Genomic DNA, 15,368 nt, shown 5'->3' with positions numbered 1-15,368 from the left:
TTGATGATGCTCAATGAAGTTGTTAAGTGTTTAATTCACTGCTTTGATATGCTGTAAAAGTGTCATTTTTTAGTTTAGAGTGGCAAAGTGGTAGCAGGCCCTTCCAGCCCAATGAGCCCACGCCACCCAACTACATCCAAGTGAAGAGTTAACCCACTAACTGGTACGAAGGAAATGCATACGGTCATGGGGAGAATGTACAAATCCTTACAGACAGCAACAGGAATTAAACCTGGCAGGGCACTGAAAACCTGTGCTAACCAACCGTCGCAAGTGTTCCAGGACATCTTCAATCTCTCATGGATTGAAGTCGGAGGTCCTCACCTGCTTCAAAAGGACAATGATCATACCAGTACCGAGGAAGAGCAGAGTGAGCTGCCCCAATGTCCAGCATCCGGTTGCACTCACATCCACTGTGATGAAATGCTGTGAGAGGCTGTCATGGCCTAAGTGAGGACCTGGACCTGCTGTAATTTGCCTATCGCCACAATAGGTTTAGAGTGGATACTTTCTCAGTGACTCTCCACTGGCCCTTCGATCACCTGGACAATACCAAAACTTACATCAGGCTGCTGTATTTTGATTACAGCTCAGTGTTCAACACAATCATACCCACAGTTCTAGTCAACAGGTTCCAAAGCCTGGGCCTCTGTATCTCCCTCTACAACTGGATCCTTGACTGCCTTATATAGCAAATAACCTTCCTCCCCACTGACAATCAACATTGCCGCTCTTCTAGGATGCATACTTAGCCCACTGCTCTGCTCTGTCCACACCCAGCTCAAACACCATCTGTGTATCTGCTGATGACACAACTATTGCTGGCAGAAGTTCAGATGGTGACAAGGAGGCGTACAGGAGTGAGATAGATCAGCTGGTTGAGTGGTGTTACAGCACCAACCTTGCTGTCAGCGTCAGTAAGACCAAGGAATTGACTGTGGCCTTCAGAAAGGAGAAGTTGAGGGAACATGAATCAGTTCTCATCAAGGGGTCAGCAGTGGAAAGGGTGAGCAGTTGCAAGTTCCTGGGTGTCAGTATCTCTGAAGATCTTTATGGGCTTAACATATTGATGCAATTACAAAGAAGGCAGGACAGCAGGTATATTTCATTAGGAGTCTGAGGTGACTTGGTACGTCACCAAAGACTTCAGCAATTTTCTACAGATGTACCGTGAAGAGCATTCTAACTGGTTGCATCACCATTGTACAGGATCGGAAAAAGATGCAGAAAGTTGTAAACTCGACCAGCTCCATCATGGATATTAACCTCCCCAATATCAGAGTCACCTTCAAAAGCCCCAATGCCTCAAAAAGGGCTCCCATCACCCAGGACACACCCTCTCCTCATTGCTACTGTCAAGGAGGAAGAACAGAAGCCTGATTCTAATTATGATTCATTGGTGCTACAGCCGTGTTAATGCTAACCGCTACACTACCATGCCACTGGAAGTGGTTGCTGCTGCTGTTCCTCTGTCTTTTAGGAACTTTTAGGATTAAAACAGCCAAAGCTAATTTCATGTAGGAACAGAGAGATGAAAAGATGTGTCAATCTTCTCCTCTTATATACTGCAGATGTACTTTGGTCCATTTGCTAAAAGGTTTGCGGAATGTAAAGCAATTGTTATATTATCACAGTACTTTTCTTTCTGTGCTATTAAAGCCCTGTCAGAGTACACCCAGTGGCCACCTTAATAAAGTGTGCGTGGTCTTCTGCTGGTTCAAGGTCAGAGGTGCCTTTCAGCTCACCACTATTGAACCGTGTTACTTGGCTTAATGCTGCCTTCTGCTCAGCTCGAGCCACTCTGTCCATTCTCCTCTGACCTCTCTTTATTAACAAGGCATTTTCGCACGATGCTATTACAGCTCAGGGCATTGAAGTTCAGACTTCAATTCCGACATCTTCTGTGAGGAGTTTGTACATCTTCCCCGTGAAAGTATGGGTTTTTTTCTAGGTGATCTGGTTTCCTCCCATAGTCCAAAGCTGTCCTGGTTGGTAGGTTAATTAGTCGTTGTAAAGTGTCCTGCCATTAGGCTGGGGTTAAATAAGTGGGTTGCTGGGCAGTGGGGGTTGTTGGTCCAGAAGGGCCTATTCCATTCGCTGTAAACTCTTGACACCGTTGTGTGCAAAAATCCCAGCAGATTAGCAGTTTCTGAGGTATTCAACCTACCCTGTCTGTCATCAACAATCATTCATCCACAGTCAAAGTCACTTACATCAGATTTCTTCCCCATTCTGGCGTTCGGTCTGAACAACAACTCAACCTCTTTGACCATGTCTACATGCTCTTAGAGATTGAGTTTCTGCCACGTGATTGGCTGATTAGATACTTCCATTGACAAGCAGGTGTACCTCATAACGTGGCCACTGAGTGTTTACTTGTTAATATCTGAAATGATGCCATGTCACCAGCTCTAGCTGACATTGAACAGATGGTCCAGTTGCTCAACTCACTGGGGACTAGCATGGTCTGTCACAGTGGTGTCACCTGTGTGTCTTGTGACCCACTGTTAATCATCTCAGGCAGACAGGTGCTAAAATGATGCCAGCTGAGGCCTGGTTAGAGGTCACTGGATGCTTGTGCCAGGTGATGTGTAAAGATAAAATATGCCAAGCTAATTGCAATTTTGTCCTCTGCTATGTTCTGAGTATCAAACTGCACTGATGTAGCCAAATTCTTTCAGCTGAATGAGAAATCAGGTTTATTATCACAGATTTTAAATCTGTTGTATTGTGTGCAGTGGTACATAAAAACTTGCTATAAATTACAATAAAACTAAGTAAATAAATAGTATGAAAGTTATATTAAAGTAGTGTCCTTGGATTCATGGACCATTCAGAAATCTGATGGCAGAAGAGAAGATGTTCCTAAAACATTTTGTGTGGGTCTTCAGGCTCTGGTACCTCCTTAGTGACGGTAGTAAAGAGAAGATGGCATGTCACAAATGGTGAGGGATCTTAATGATGGAAACTCTCTTCTTTACTTTATACTTTATTGTCACCAAACTATTGATACTAGAACATACAATCATCACAGCGATATTTGATTCTGCACTTCCCGCTCCCTGGATTACAAATATTAAATATTAAAAATAGAAAAAATTAGTAAATATTAAAATTTTAAATTATAAATCATAAATAGAAAATAGAAAAGGGAAAGTAAGGTAGTGCAAAAAAACCAAGAGGCAGGTCTGGATATTTGGAGGGTACGGCCCAGATCCGGGTCAGGATCCGTTCAGCAGTCTTATCACAATTGGAAAGAGGCTGTTCCCAAATCTGGCCGTACGAGTCTTCAAGCTCCTGAGCCTTCTTCCGGAGGGAAGAGGGACGAAAAGTGTGTTGGCTGGGTGGGTCGTGTCCTTGATTATCCTGGCAGCACTGCTCCGACTGCGTGCGGTGTAAAGTGAGTCCAAGGACGGAAGATTGGTTTGTGTGATGTGCTGCGCCGTGTTCACAATCTTCTGCAGCTTCTTTCGGTCTTGGACAGGACAACTTCCATACCAGGTTGTGATACACCCTAGAAGAATGCTTTCTACGGTGCATCTATAAAAATTAGTGAGAGTTTTAGGGGACAGGCCAAATTTCTTTAGTTTTCTCAGGAAGTAAAGCATCGCCTTTTGAAGATGTCCTCGACGGTGAGGAGACTTGTGCCCGTGAAGGAGCTGGCAGAGTTACAGCCCTCTGTGCACATTTCAATCCTGTGCAACCGGACAGAATGCTCTCCACAGTGTATCTATAGAAATTTGTTAAGAGTCTTTGGTGACATACCAAATCTCCTTAAGCTCCTATTGGCATGCATCATTATATGTTGGGCCCAGGATAGATCCTGTGAGATTTTGACACCAAGGAACATGAAACTGGTCGCCCATTCCACCACTGACCTAGCAAAGACAGCGTCTGATGTAACCAATTCTCCATTACCACAGCCAAACATATATTCTTTAAATGTAAGACTATATGATGAATGCACCAACATGATTAATTCATCATTGTTACGTGTGCTGAGTTACAATGAAAAGCTTTTGCTTGCGTGCCATCCAGACAGATCTTTCTAGATGTGAGTACATCGAGGCAGTGAATAGGAAAACGGAATGCAGAATAGGTAGATAAAATGAAAGAGCCATAGTTAGATAGGTTGGGAAACTGGAAGTTCATCCTTCAGCAAGCAGGAGGTCCATTCAACAGTCTGATAACAGCAGGATCAAAGTTTTCTGAGCTTGGTGATACGTGCTCAGTTGCTGGGTGATTATAACTCCCCCAGCCCTCATCAAAAGCTCAGTTTCACATTGGAATTTACTTAAAAGTCATTATTGTTATCTCTTGTAACTCTAAAACATAAAACATAGGAGCAGAATTAGGCTGTTCAGCCCTTTAACTAATGAAAGAAAAAGTTGAAACTCGTGTACATTTAGTTTCTTTTTACTTCAGTGAGGCGCATGCATATGATGTAGTGGCATAATGACATAATGACACTTACTTCTTCGTATAATCTGTAATGAATTATGTAAACAACAAAGAATGTTTAACCAAACGATATATTTGCAATATTACTCAAGTAGTACAGATGTGTTAACTATACAACTTATAATTTATGGTTAGCTATAAACTCAAACTCAATGTAGAATGCACGTCAACTATATACACAATGAGATTTACAGGGAGGTATTGTTTACTGCTTGGCATTGCTGCCTGCCACACCTCCAACAGTTTTCTTAGGTCAGCTGCAGGGTCATCGGTCAGCGACCATCATTCATTGGTGTTTCACTCCCTTAACCTTAGTACATCTCCTGGTGGTGGAACAGTGGCAGTGACATCTCTCTTCACTTTCTGCAGCTTCCAATGGAGTTAATTGGTCCCCCAGTTTCCGCCCTTCCTTCTCAGCCACAGCTGAAAGCTGCCATTTTCTGCCTCTTCAGCCAACTCTCTGTCGGCCCTCCTGAGCCTCACTCCAGTCACTGACATATCACAGAGTAACCTTGTCGTTGATGCGCCAACAAAGCCCCAGCATCCTACCTCCACAGGGTAGATAATGGTCCGCCAGCCAAAAACGTGCCCATGTAACTAAGAGGAATTAGTGGAAGAGCAGGCAGTTTGCTTAGAAGTTGAACTGCTCCAACCAGACCAGCCAAAATGAGCTTTGTTGACATTGTAAAAGTATTGCGAGAACATTTAGAATGAAGCTATTGTTGATTGCAGAGCACTTTAGGAAAAAACAAAAAAAAATCCAGCGATTGGGAAAAAACAAAGTTCCACTGAGCAACAGTTCTGTGGGTGAAAATATCTTGTTAATGAGAAGCCAGAGGAGAATGGCCGGACCGCTTCAAGACAACAGTAACTCAAATAACCATGTGTTACAACAGTGGTGTGCAGAAGAGCATCTCTGAATGCGCAACATGTCAAGCCTTGAATTGGATAGGCTACAGTAGCAGAAGACCAAGAGCATAAACTCACTGGCTCCTTCATTAGTTACAGGATGTATCTCATAAAGTGGCCATTGAGTATTTATTTAAATAAATCAAACACACTCTTCCTCAAGGCATTCTGTGAAATGCAAATCATGTTATTGTTGGCTACCAAACAGCAAGAATTACAAAACAAAAAGCACCAGCCTCTGCAAAGGGATAATTACGTTGCAGAGGAATAATACTCTTCCTGAAAAAGTAGCCAGCTGATTGAACTCTTGTTGAAGTGTCAAGTCCAATCTATGTTAACAGACAGCACTTGGGCAGGTTGTCTCACATAAACTGAATATGAAAGGTATATGTTGGAAGACAATATTAATACAATCCAGATGATCTGGTGGGTAAACGTAACATTAGACATTGTGAATAAATGCAGACAAGAAAGATGCTGTGCTGGATACCTAATATTTCCTGCCAGAAGATAAGTTTGGCTGGGAGTATGGCAGGCTATGAAGAGGGTTTTGGAGATCTAAAAGTGCACCAATTGCGGACATGATGTGAAAATATCTTATTGCTTATGTTGGATTCCATAATGATAGCCAATGCGATTGGCAAGCTCCTGTTTGTCGATCGTATTCCATATGAGATGAGGAGAGAAGTTTGGAGATTCTACTGGTAGCCACGGAGTTAAGCTTGAAGGGAATGAGTTGTTCTATGTCTAGATGTCCAAATTGATCAGGTCTTTCCCACCTTTGCTCTTCTCATGATAAGACCTGAAAATGTAAGGGAAACCTGAGTTAATGGGTCTATCTTATAGATGTATAGTGTTGTAGAGGTTTGGAGTGACTAGGAGGAGGCACTGAAAAACCTTGTTTTCCAGTGACAGCGAGGCACACCCTAAAGACTAGACAAATATGATAATGCTATGATAGCAATAGATTGTCTCACTGGCCACAGAAATGGACATACTGCTTGGCAAGGAAAAAAAAAACAACAGTAATCCAAAGTAATCTCTTTTCATTGAAACTAGAATTGGTTTATTATTGTCACATGTGCCAAGATATAGTGAAAAGCTTGTCTTCCATATTGTTCATATAGATTAACATGATAACACAGGTAGAAAAAGATACGGCAATAATAATGCAGAAAAAAAGTCTAAAAGCTGCAGAGGAAGTGCAGTGCAGGTAAATGGTAAAGTGCAGGATAATAACAAGTAGATTGTGATGCAAGAGTCCACCTTCTCATGCAATAGGTGCATTTAAGAGTCTGATAACAGCGGGACGGAAGTTGTCCCTGAGCCTAGTGGTAGGTGCTTTCAGATTTGTGTATCTTCTGCCCAATAGGAGAGGGTAGAAGAGAGAACATCGGGGGAAAGGGGAGGCCTTTGGTTATGCTGGATGCTTTATTCGGGCAGTGGGAAAAATAGATGGAATAGGCATTGTCATATCAGGGGTTCCCTGCTGCTTAAAGTGCTGACTCCCTCTAGTGTCCTGTGGAGTTTGAAATAATGAAGAGGTGCAAAGATGAGGGTATTATATATGTGGCAGGACCTTGTGATCTCTTACAACAGGGGTTCCCAACCTGGGATTCATGGACCCCTTAGTTAATGGTAAGGCTCCATGGCATAAAAATGGTTGGGAAACGCTCTCTTACAAAAACAGAGATATTTACTGAGCCAGGTGACTTCCTTTTGTATCCTTACAAGAATCTAAGCCTTAAGTAGGTTAGTTGCTGATTCTTATCTGCTTCGCGGTGCAATTAGATTGACATCTGAACATTATTACCTGGCTTCAGTTTCATAATAAAAATATCATTCAATTGCCCTTGTTGATTTTGGCAAACAACAGATAGAAAAGGTGAAGTTGTTGGAATTGAGAACAACCTTAATGCTATTCCACATAGAGTTATGTGATATTGCATCAGATTGCTTCAGGTTTCTTCCTCTTGTATACAACGTTAAAATATAAATAATGCCTTAATTTTACAAAGAGGGAAACTGCAAACGAAGCTGAAGATGGAAACATGAAAATTCAATGCTCAAATGTGCAGTGGCTCATTAACACCTAAAAGGAAAGATTAGCATCATATGTTGTCAGAGAGGAATTAAATGAACAGAAAACAGACAGAAATTAAGTGGATAAGAAAATGGATTCGAGTGAAGTGAGTTTCATTTCCTGAGAAGGGAAGTTAACCTTCCTATTTACAGCGTTTGTTTAACCATTTATCATTGTTACAAGTCTTTCTGCTTTTAAGTTGCTGTGTTTGAGATGACGAGATTTTTTTTTCCCTAACATAATATTGTAATTATTACTTGCAGATGGAAGTTGTCCACCTCCAGGGTCATGACTCAGTGATTCAAGTTAAACAAGGTAAGATTTAAATTCATGAAATTATAGTATTATTAACATTGGGAGTCAGTGAGCTGATGCAAGGTATCATTTTGTCATTTTGAGCATCTTTTGTCAAAAGCAACCTATGATCTTTCTGTATTCTGTCATTTACACAGTGTAATGCAGATTGCAAGAGAAAATCAGATTATTAGAATCATAGAAAAGTACAGCACAGAAACACCTCCTTCAGCACATCTTGTTCATGCAGTACCATTATTGAATAATGTTTTGCCATGGTACCATCTCGTCTAGTTGCCCCTAGATAGTGCTTATGATATCCCCTTGCATTTCTCTGTGTCTTATATTGGGCCACACACTGAAGTGTATCTGGAACTTTTCCCTGAGTGTATTATATAGTAGTTGATTGGTAGGTTTTATCAGGAGTATTAGCGTAGACATCCTGAATGAAGACAAAATCCAGAAATAGCTAAACCATTAAATAAAGTGTTCTCTTCAATACATAAATTGTTTCTTTATGAAGCAATTTCCATGATTGCTCAGTTTTATATAACAAATTTAACATGGAGAACATCGTAAGGTTCTTAATGGAGGAATGATCATAAAAATTGATAAGATATTTGGAAGGATGACCAAAAGTATATTTGGAGGAAGAGTTTATAACGGTGATCTTTAAATCAGAGAGAGAAGGAGAGAGACAGAAGGGAGGAAGAGGTGAATAGTTGAGAGAATTATTGTACTTTAGACCTTTTAACAGAGGGATTAGCTGTAATTTGCAAAAGAGATAATTAATTCAGGCAACATCATTCACTACCAGCATTAATGTTGATCAGAGACCCTTCCCATCCCCCCTTTCCAACTTATTCTGCTGTTTGTTTGTCACTCCCTCCCTTAATTCTTCCTCCAAGTCAGCTTCCTAGCCTCCTGAAAGACCCTCTTACAAGCCTGCCTCTTCAGCAGAAACCTTTAGTCTACTGCCTTCTTTGGCTCGGCATCTATTTCTGTCAGCTTATGGTTCTTTGAGGTGCATTGGGAATATTTTCAACATTAAGATCGCAGACATCCCACCTCTCCCGGAAGTTCCAGGAGTCTCCCGCATGTTAATAGTGCTCCCTGATGCCTGCAAATTATATACAATATCACAGAAATCAATTTTTTTGAGAGTGAGCAAGAGAAAGCAAGAGAGACCGTGCGAGAGAGAGCTCGTGCGTGCAAGCAAGCGAGAGAGAAAGCAAGTGGGAGCGCTTGAGAGCACGCGAGCGACCACATGAGAGAGAGAGAGCGCGAGCAAGAGCGCGCCATGGCAGAGTGTTCCAAAAAATATATAAAACGTACGTCACCCCAGACTACACTAAAGTGTACCCCTGCCCAATAGGGGTCAAAATAATGACAGTGTTGCTCGCTGCACTGTTTGCAACAGTGACTTTTCTATTGCCCATGGTGCGTTAAGTCTGTAAAAGACGTGTTGAGGTGAGTTTAACGGGTGTCATTCGTTCATTAGCATAGCTAACGTTATTTAAACTAGCTGGCTAGCTGCTAAGGAGCTACTCTATTGCAGACATCCCACCTCTCCCGGAAGTCTCCCGCAAATTGATGGTGCTACCTCCCTGAAATGAGTTTTTGCAGGGTGGGATGTCTGAGATCATTGGTTGAATGAAAACCTTCAAAAGCAAGGTGCTCTTAGACAATTCAACAGTTAATCCATTTAGCAGGTTAAATAAATAAACATGGATTAATATTTCTAGTTACTGCATGAATTTTGTTTACACTGCTTGTCATTGTGATGTATCATTTGGTGACATAAGGTGAAGGATCTGTCAAAAGCTGGTAACGGCTGCTTAGTAACTGGAATGCATTCTCTTTGAAACTATATAAAGCAAGTGCATTAGACTGAATAGCATTTAATCCCTGGCCACTTTACAAAGATTTGCAAATCTCCAGTTATCCTTTCATGTCAAAAGTAAATCTTCCTAAGCTACTGTGGTGGATAATTATATGTTTAAAAATTAGAAGCATAAAGGGTAGATTTTTTTTTATTAAGTATGAGCCAGCTAACTCATCAGTGATTGACTATTATAATCCACCTACTGCTAACCAAGAGAAGTGGTGTAAAATGGGAATGAAAGTAGAAGCATCCAAGCTAAGCATCTCACTCTTTCTCTATTGCAAAACAACCGGAGAGTTTAATGCCATTCACCGTTAGCAGTGTGTAACTCTCCAGTGACCCATGTTGGGAGACAGAGACAATGAATTATTACACCCTTACAAAAGTGACTTTCAACATCCTTCTGTTCATCTCATAAAAACCGATAAATCTCCATCTCTGTGGCTTTTGTAAAATTCTTGTATTGGAATCTCAGTTGCGAATGAGATGTTGGGGATGCTAGTTATAAATGAAAGTGGGAAGGATTGTTTTCCTGTTACACTGGCCATTCTCTCCATTATTGAAATAATTACTGTAAAGACATTTAAAGCATTACAAAATGTTCCATATCTAACTCTTAATTTTACTTCAAAGTAAATTTATCATCAAAGATTCCTTTTCTTGCAGGCATTTACAGAACCTAGTAATACAATACACACAAACAAAACTGACAGACAACCAATGTGCAAAAGAAGACAAACTGTGCAAATAAAGGAAAACAAATGAAATTATAAATAAATAAACAAGTAAAACTGAGAACATGAGTTGTAGAGTCATTGAAAGTGAGTCCTTAGGTTGTAGAATCCATTCAGAGTTTAGGTGAGTGAAGTTATCAACGTGGGTTCAGTAGCCTGATGGTTAAAGGGTAATAATTGTACCTGAACCCGGTGGTGTGGGATCCAAGGCTCCTGTACCTCCTTCCTGCTGGCAGCAGCAAGAAGAGAGCATGGCCCAGATGGTTGGGGTCCTTGGTCATGTATGCTTTTTTGTGGCAGTGCTCCTTGTAAAATGTCAATAGCGTTGAAGGTTTTTCCTGTGATGGGCTGGGCTGTACCCACTATTTTTTGTAGGTTTTTCTATTCATGGGCATTGGTGTTTCCATACCAGGCTGTGATGTAACCTAGCAGGATACTCTCCCCTGTGCATCTGTAGAAGTTTGCCAAAGTGTTAGATGACATGCCAATCTGCAAATTTCTAAGAAAGTAGAGACACTGCTGTGCCTTCTTTGTAAGGCACATACATGCGGGTCCCAGGCCAAATCCTTTGATATGACAACACAATGGAATTGGAAGTTACTGACCTTCACCACCTCTGATCTCTTAATGAGGACTGGCTTATGGGCCTCCAATTTGTTCCACCTGTAGTCAATAATCAACTGTTTGGTCTTGCTGACATTGAATGAGAGGTTGTTGTTGTGACACCACTCAACCAGATTTTCAATATGTCTCCTATATGCTGATTCATCACCACACCACCTTTGATTCAGCCAGTAACAGTGGTGTACTCAGCAAACTTGAATATAGCATTGGACCTGTACTTACCTTCACTGTCATAAGTATAAAACATGCAGAGCAAGTGGCTAAGAACGTGGCCTTGAACTGGTAATGGTACTGGATTTAACTCTTAACACTTCCTACTACTTCTCTGGTATTCCACTGTTTCTTTCTCTTTTCTTAAATCTCATCAGTCAGAAAGAATCTTCACTCTTCACTGTTGCTCCTGATGACCCTCCAAAGCTCACGGCAACATTATTACATCACACTTCCATCAGTGCACATTACACGCAGAAAGCTGAGAGCGAAGAGTGTGGTGAGTGTGTGGTGGTAAAGTCAGAAACATTGGGGCCATTTAAAAACTCTTAGACACAGTACCGTGCAGAAGTCTTAGGCACATATATAGAGCTAGGGTGCATAAAACTTTTGCACAGTACTGTATATTGGTTACAATAGGAAAGTGGCTGGGAAACAAATAAGAATATTTAGCTTTGTATTTGTTCAGTAGTATTAAGTGCTATTCAGGAACTGGAAAGACATAATATACAGTGCTTGGCTAAAGTCTTAGGCACCTTAGCTCCATAACTATATATATATATATATATATCCTGGTAACTATCAGCTTGCTGTTTAGAACCATAGAGTCTTACTGTACAGCACTGAGTTCCCAGTAGGGCTAACGCAAGAGTGGAGAGAGGTATTCTCAAGGACAAACACGGGGAGATAAAGAATGCGTTCCCAAAGCAATATTTTCAAAGTACAGGTTTCCCCCACCATCCGAAGATAGAGTGTTCCTATGAAACAGTTCGTAAGCTGGAATGTCATAAAGCGAAGAAGCAATTACCATTTACTTATATGGGAAAATTTTGTGAGCGTTCGCAGACCCAATAATAACCTACCAAATCATGCCAAATAACACATAAAACCTAAAATAACAGTAACATATAGTAAAAGCAGGAATGATATGATAAATACACAGCCTATATAAAGTAGAAATACTTTTCCACAATCATTGCTGCACTGTTGTCCATAGCGAAAATCTCACGCAAGCGCCATCGGCAAAAACACAGTGCAAGCACTCTCGGCAGAAAATCTCACGCAAGCACAGTTGGGAAAAACACTCTCTCCTGTAATCTTTAAGCTAGGAAGATGTCAAATCATACCAAATAACATGTAAAAATACACAGCCTATATTAAGTAGAAATAATGTATGTACAGTGTAGTATCACTTACGGGCATCGGGAAGGCAACGCCGAGCACACTGATGATGGTGTGTTAGGCTGAGTCGTCGCAGGCTGGGGTAATGCAGCAGCCCCCCACCCTCCAGACCGCCGAGCGATACCGATCCGTGAAGTGTGCAGCGGTGCAGCGGTAGCCAGGAGGCACACAGCACATCTTTAAGAAAAAAAACGAAATAAACATGCCGATTAATTAGGTGCCACCCGATACGTAATTGTTGGCCCAGATCAGAGCCAATTGTCGACTGCGTCACCTCTGATAGAGATAGAGATGCTTGCTGCATTCACACCCTGGGGTTAGGAGAAAAAGCTGCTTTTCTTAAGGGTAACTGAGTAATTATCCTCTGCAAAACAGCATCTGAAAACATTGAGAGTGTATGTGTGCCCAGATGCCTGATTTCATTGGCACGTGCATCAACTAGACCCAGACCATTCAAATTTGCTTATTTTTGTCATGCTGGGATTGAGAAATAAAGACGGAAAGTGCTGAAGATGTTCAACAGGTCAAGTATAATGGAGAGAAGCAAGGCCAGTGAACGTATTGTGGATGATCAGCCATGATCACAGTGAATGGCGGGGCTGGCTCAAAGGGCCGAATGGCCTACTCCTGCACCTATTGTCTATTGTACATTAGCCACCACCTAACTCTCTCCGCCAATCCTGTGCAGTGTTTCTTTGTTAGCTATATTTAAGAAAAACAAGACTATACTAGAAACACGCAGCAAGTGCAATAAGGTGGCAGAAAGTAAAAAGCAGAGCTCATAATTCAGGTTGAAACTTCATCAGATCTTTTTCCTTCGATATTATCCCACCAAGGTGTGTTTTCAGAATTTTCTATTTGTTTCAGATTTTCGCAATGCTTTGATTTTCAAATAAAAGTTTGATTAAAGCAAAATATGATAGTTTAGAGCACAAACATGACCCCTGTGGTGATCCAGCCATAGGAGATATTTCCCCCACCCTCACCTCCCTACCCTCCTACTCCCTACCCGCTAAAGGTCTCTGGACTGCTGTATTCTGTAATTGGTTGACTTTATAGATCCAGTCTTCGAAAACAGGTGCTACTTGTCAGTATGCAAATCAAAGTTAAGGAGATCCTGTTCATTTTTCTGACTCTTGTTACCGCTCTTCCAATTAATCTCTGATCAAATTACAACTCGAGAGAAGCATGGGTCGAATCTGATCCGAGCCATCAGACTTGGGTTCTGAGAGATCTGCTGATGATTGTGGCCTGACGTGAATTTGATGCGGCAGTGAATGATTTTTACATGCCTGTTGTAGTGCTTAAGGGATTCCTTTGAGTTGCTGAAGGCACAAACAAATGGACAGAGGCAAAGTATAACTATAAACTATAAAAAGGCTAATTCTGTCCCTTTTCTATAGCTGCTGTACCTTTAATACATCCCCTACCTTTAAGGTATATAAGGACCATCTTTTCTGGTGGCTTGATCCAGTGATGGTTGCAGCTTGCCACCCCAACCAGGCACTCTTGGGATCAAGTGTTTCCTGTAACTTCCATGGTTAGGATCACCCATTTCTGCAATTACTTGACATGCAGTTTTCCCTTTTGTGGTAAAATGATCAGCTGGTTTTCTCCAGATCAAACTTTTAGTGTCCACAGTTCTCAGCTGCAAGGAGAGAGACCATGCCACTATTACAATCTCTATGGACTCATTCCCTTCTCATAACTTGAATTTGCTCAGGTTACCAAATGCCATCTGTACAAGATAATAGGAACAGAATTAGACCATTCAGACCGTCGAGTCTATTCAGTCACTCAATTATGGCCGACTTTTCCAACCCCATTGTCTTACTTTCTCCCTGTAACCCTTAACCCCCCCGCCCTTAACAATCAAAAACATATCAATTTCTGCCTTAATTGCACCTAGTGACTTGGCCTCCACAGGTCTGTGTAGCGACAAATCCCACAGATTCACTACTTCCTAGCTGAAGAAATTCCTCGTTGTCTCAGTCTCTTTATTCTGTGGCACAAACAGCGACTTGGGTTCAGCTCCCGATGCTGTCTGTAAGAAGTTTGTACTTCCTCCCCATGACTGTGAGGCTTTCCTCTGGGTGCTCCGGTTTCCTCCCACATTCCAAAGGTGTGCCAGTTGGTAGGTTAATCGGTCATTGTAAATTGTCCCATGAACAGGCTGGGGTTAAATCGGGGATTGCCGGGCGGCATGGCTTGAAGGGCCGGAGGGGCCAATTCCATGTTGTACCTCAATAATTGAAACAAATGGAACATCTGCTCTAGCCAGTATCTCCATACAAATGGTAATCCCACATGATTTCCAGAAAACACTGCTTGAATATTACCTAGTAATTGAATGCTTAGAAATTACACAATAAAAAAAGACTAGAATTTGAATTTTATTTATGCTTATTCCTTGACCACTATTTCCTCTGAACCCATGTTGAATGTCCCCAAACTTGTAACTCTAAAATCTCCAGTGATGTCAGATTAAAATATCCCACAAAAGTTTCTAATATGTTTTTTTACGGTGCTGCTGTCCTTTAAGGTGGAAATATTTCATATTTTCATACTACTGCACCCGGAGGGATGTAACTAGTGCCCCATCAGTTCATAGCCCTCAATTACATACAATGTACTTGAATATCCTGGGGGTGGTAGCAGAGAGACGCATATCCAAGTCTGCAGATGACGGGGAAGTGGGTAGGAGAGCATGTTTAAGACTTTGCAACTGGAGGTGGATACGGTGAGTGAACAGGAGAAAACATAGCAGTAGAGTGTAATGTAAGACGTGAGCTCATGTGCCTAATGGCATGCTATTATCTCAATGGAGAAAGGATGAAGCTAAGTTTTCTTGTGCATTAAATGCAATAAATTAGGTAGGTGCGGCAAGTGGTTAGGAAGACAAATAGCTCTTTGGCCTTTATTATAAGGGGTGTGGTGTTTAGAAATGAAGCAGTGTTATCAGAATTATGCAGAGCACTTGTGACAC

The 15,368-nt window shown here is 41.4% G+C and overlaps 1 protein-coding gene across 1 annotated transcript in view; it reads left to right on the top strand.

Annotated features, from left to right (window-relative positions):
- eda (ectodysplasin A) overlaps window positions 1-15,368 on the top strand; it is a 282,871-nt gene that overhangs the window by 245,303 nt on the left and 22,200 nt on the right. The window contains exon 6 of the mRNA XM_063059824.1: window positions 7,717-7,768. Coding sequence (XP_062915894.1) covers window positions 7,717-7,768 — 52 coding nt within the window. The remainder of the gene's footprint in view (window positions 1-7,716; window positions 7,769-15,368) is intronic.

Source organism: Mobula hypostoma, chromosome 10, assembly GCF_963921235.1.
Source record: "Mobula hypostoma chromosome 10, sMobHyp1.1, whole genome shotgun sequence".
Lineage (NCBI taxonomy): Eukaryota > Metazoa > Chordata > Chondrichthyes > Myliobatiformes > Myliobatidae > Mobula > Mobula hypostoma.
The sequence above is the reverse complement of the archived record's forward strand: the minus strand, read 5'-3'. Positions and strand labels throughout refer to the sequence as shown.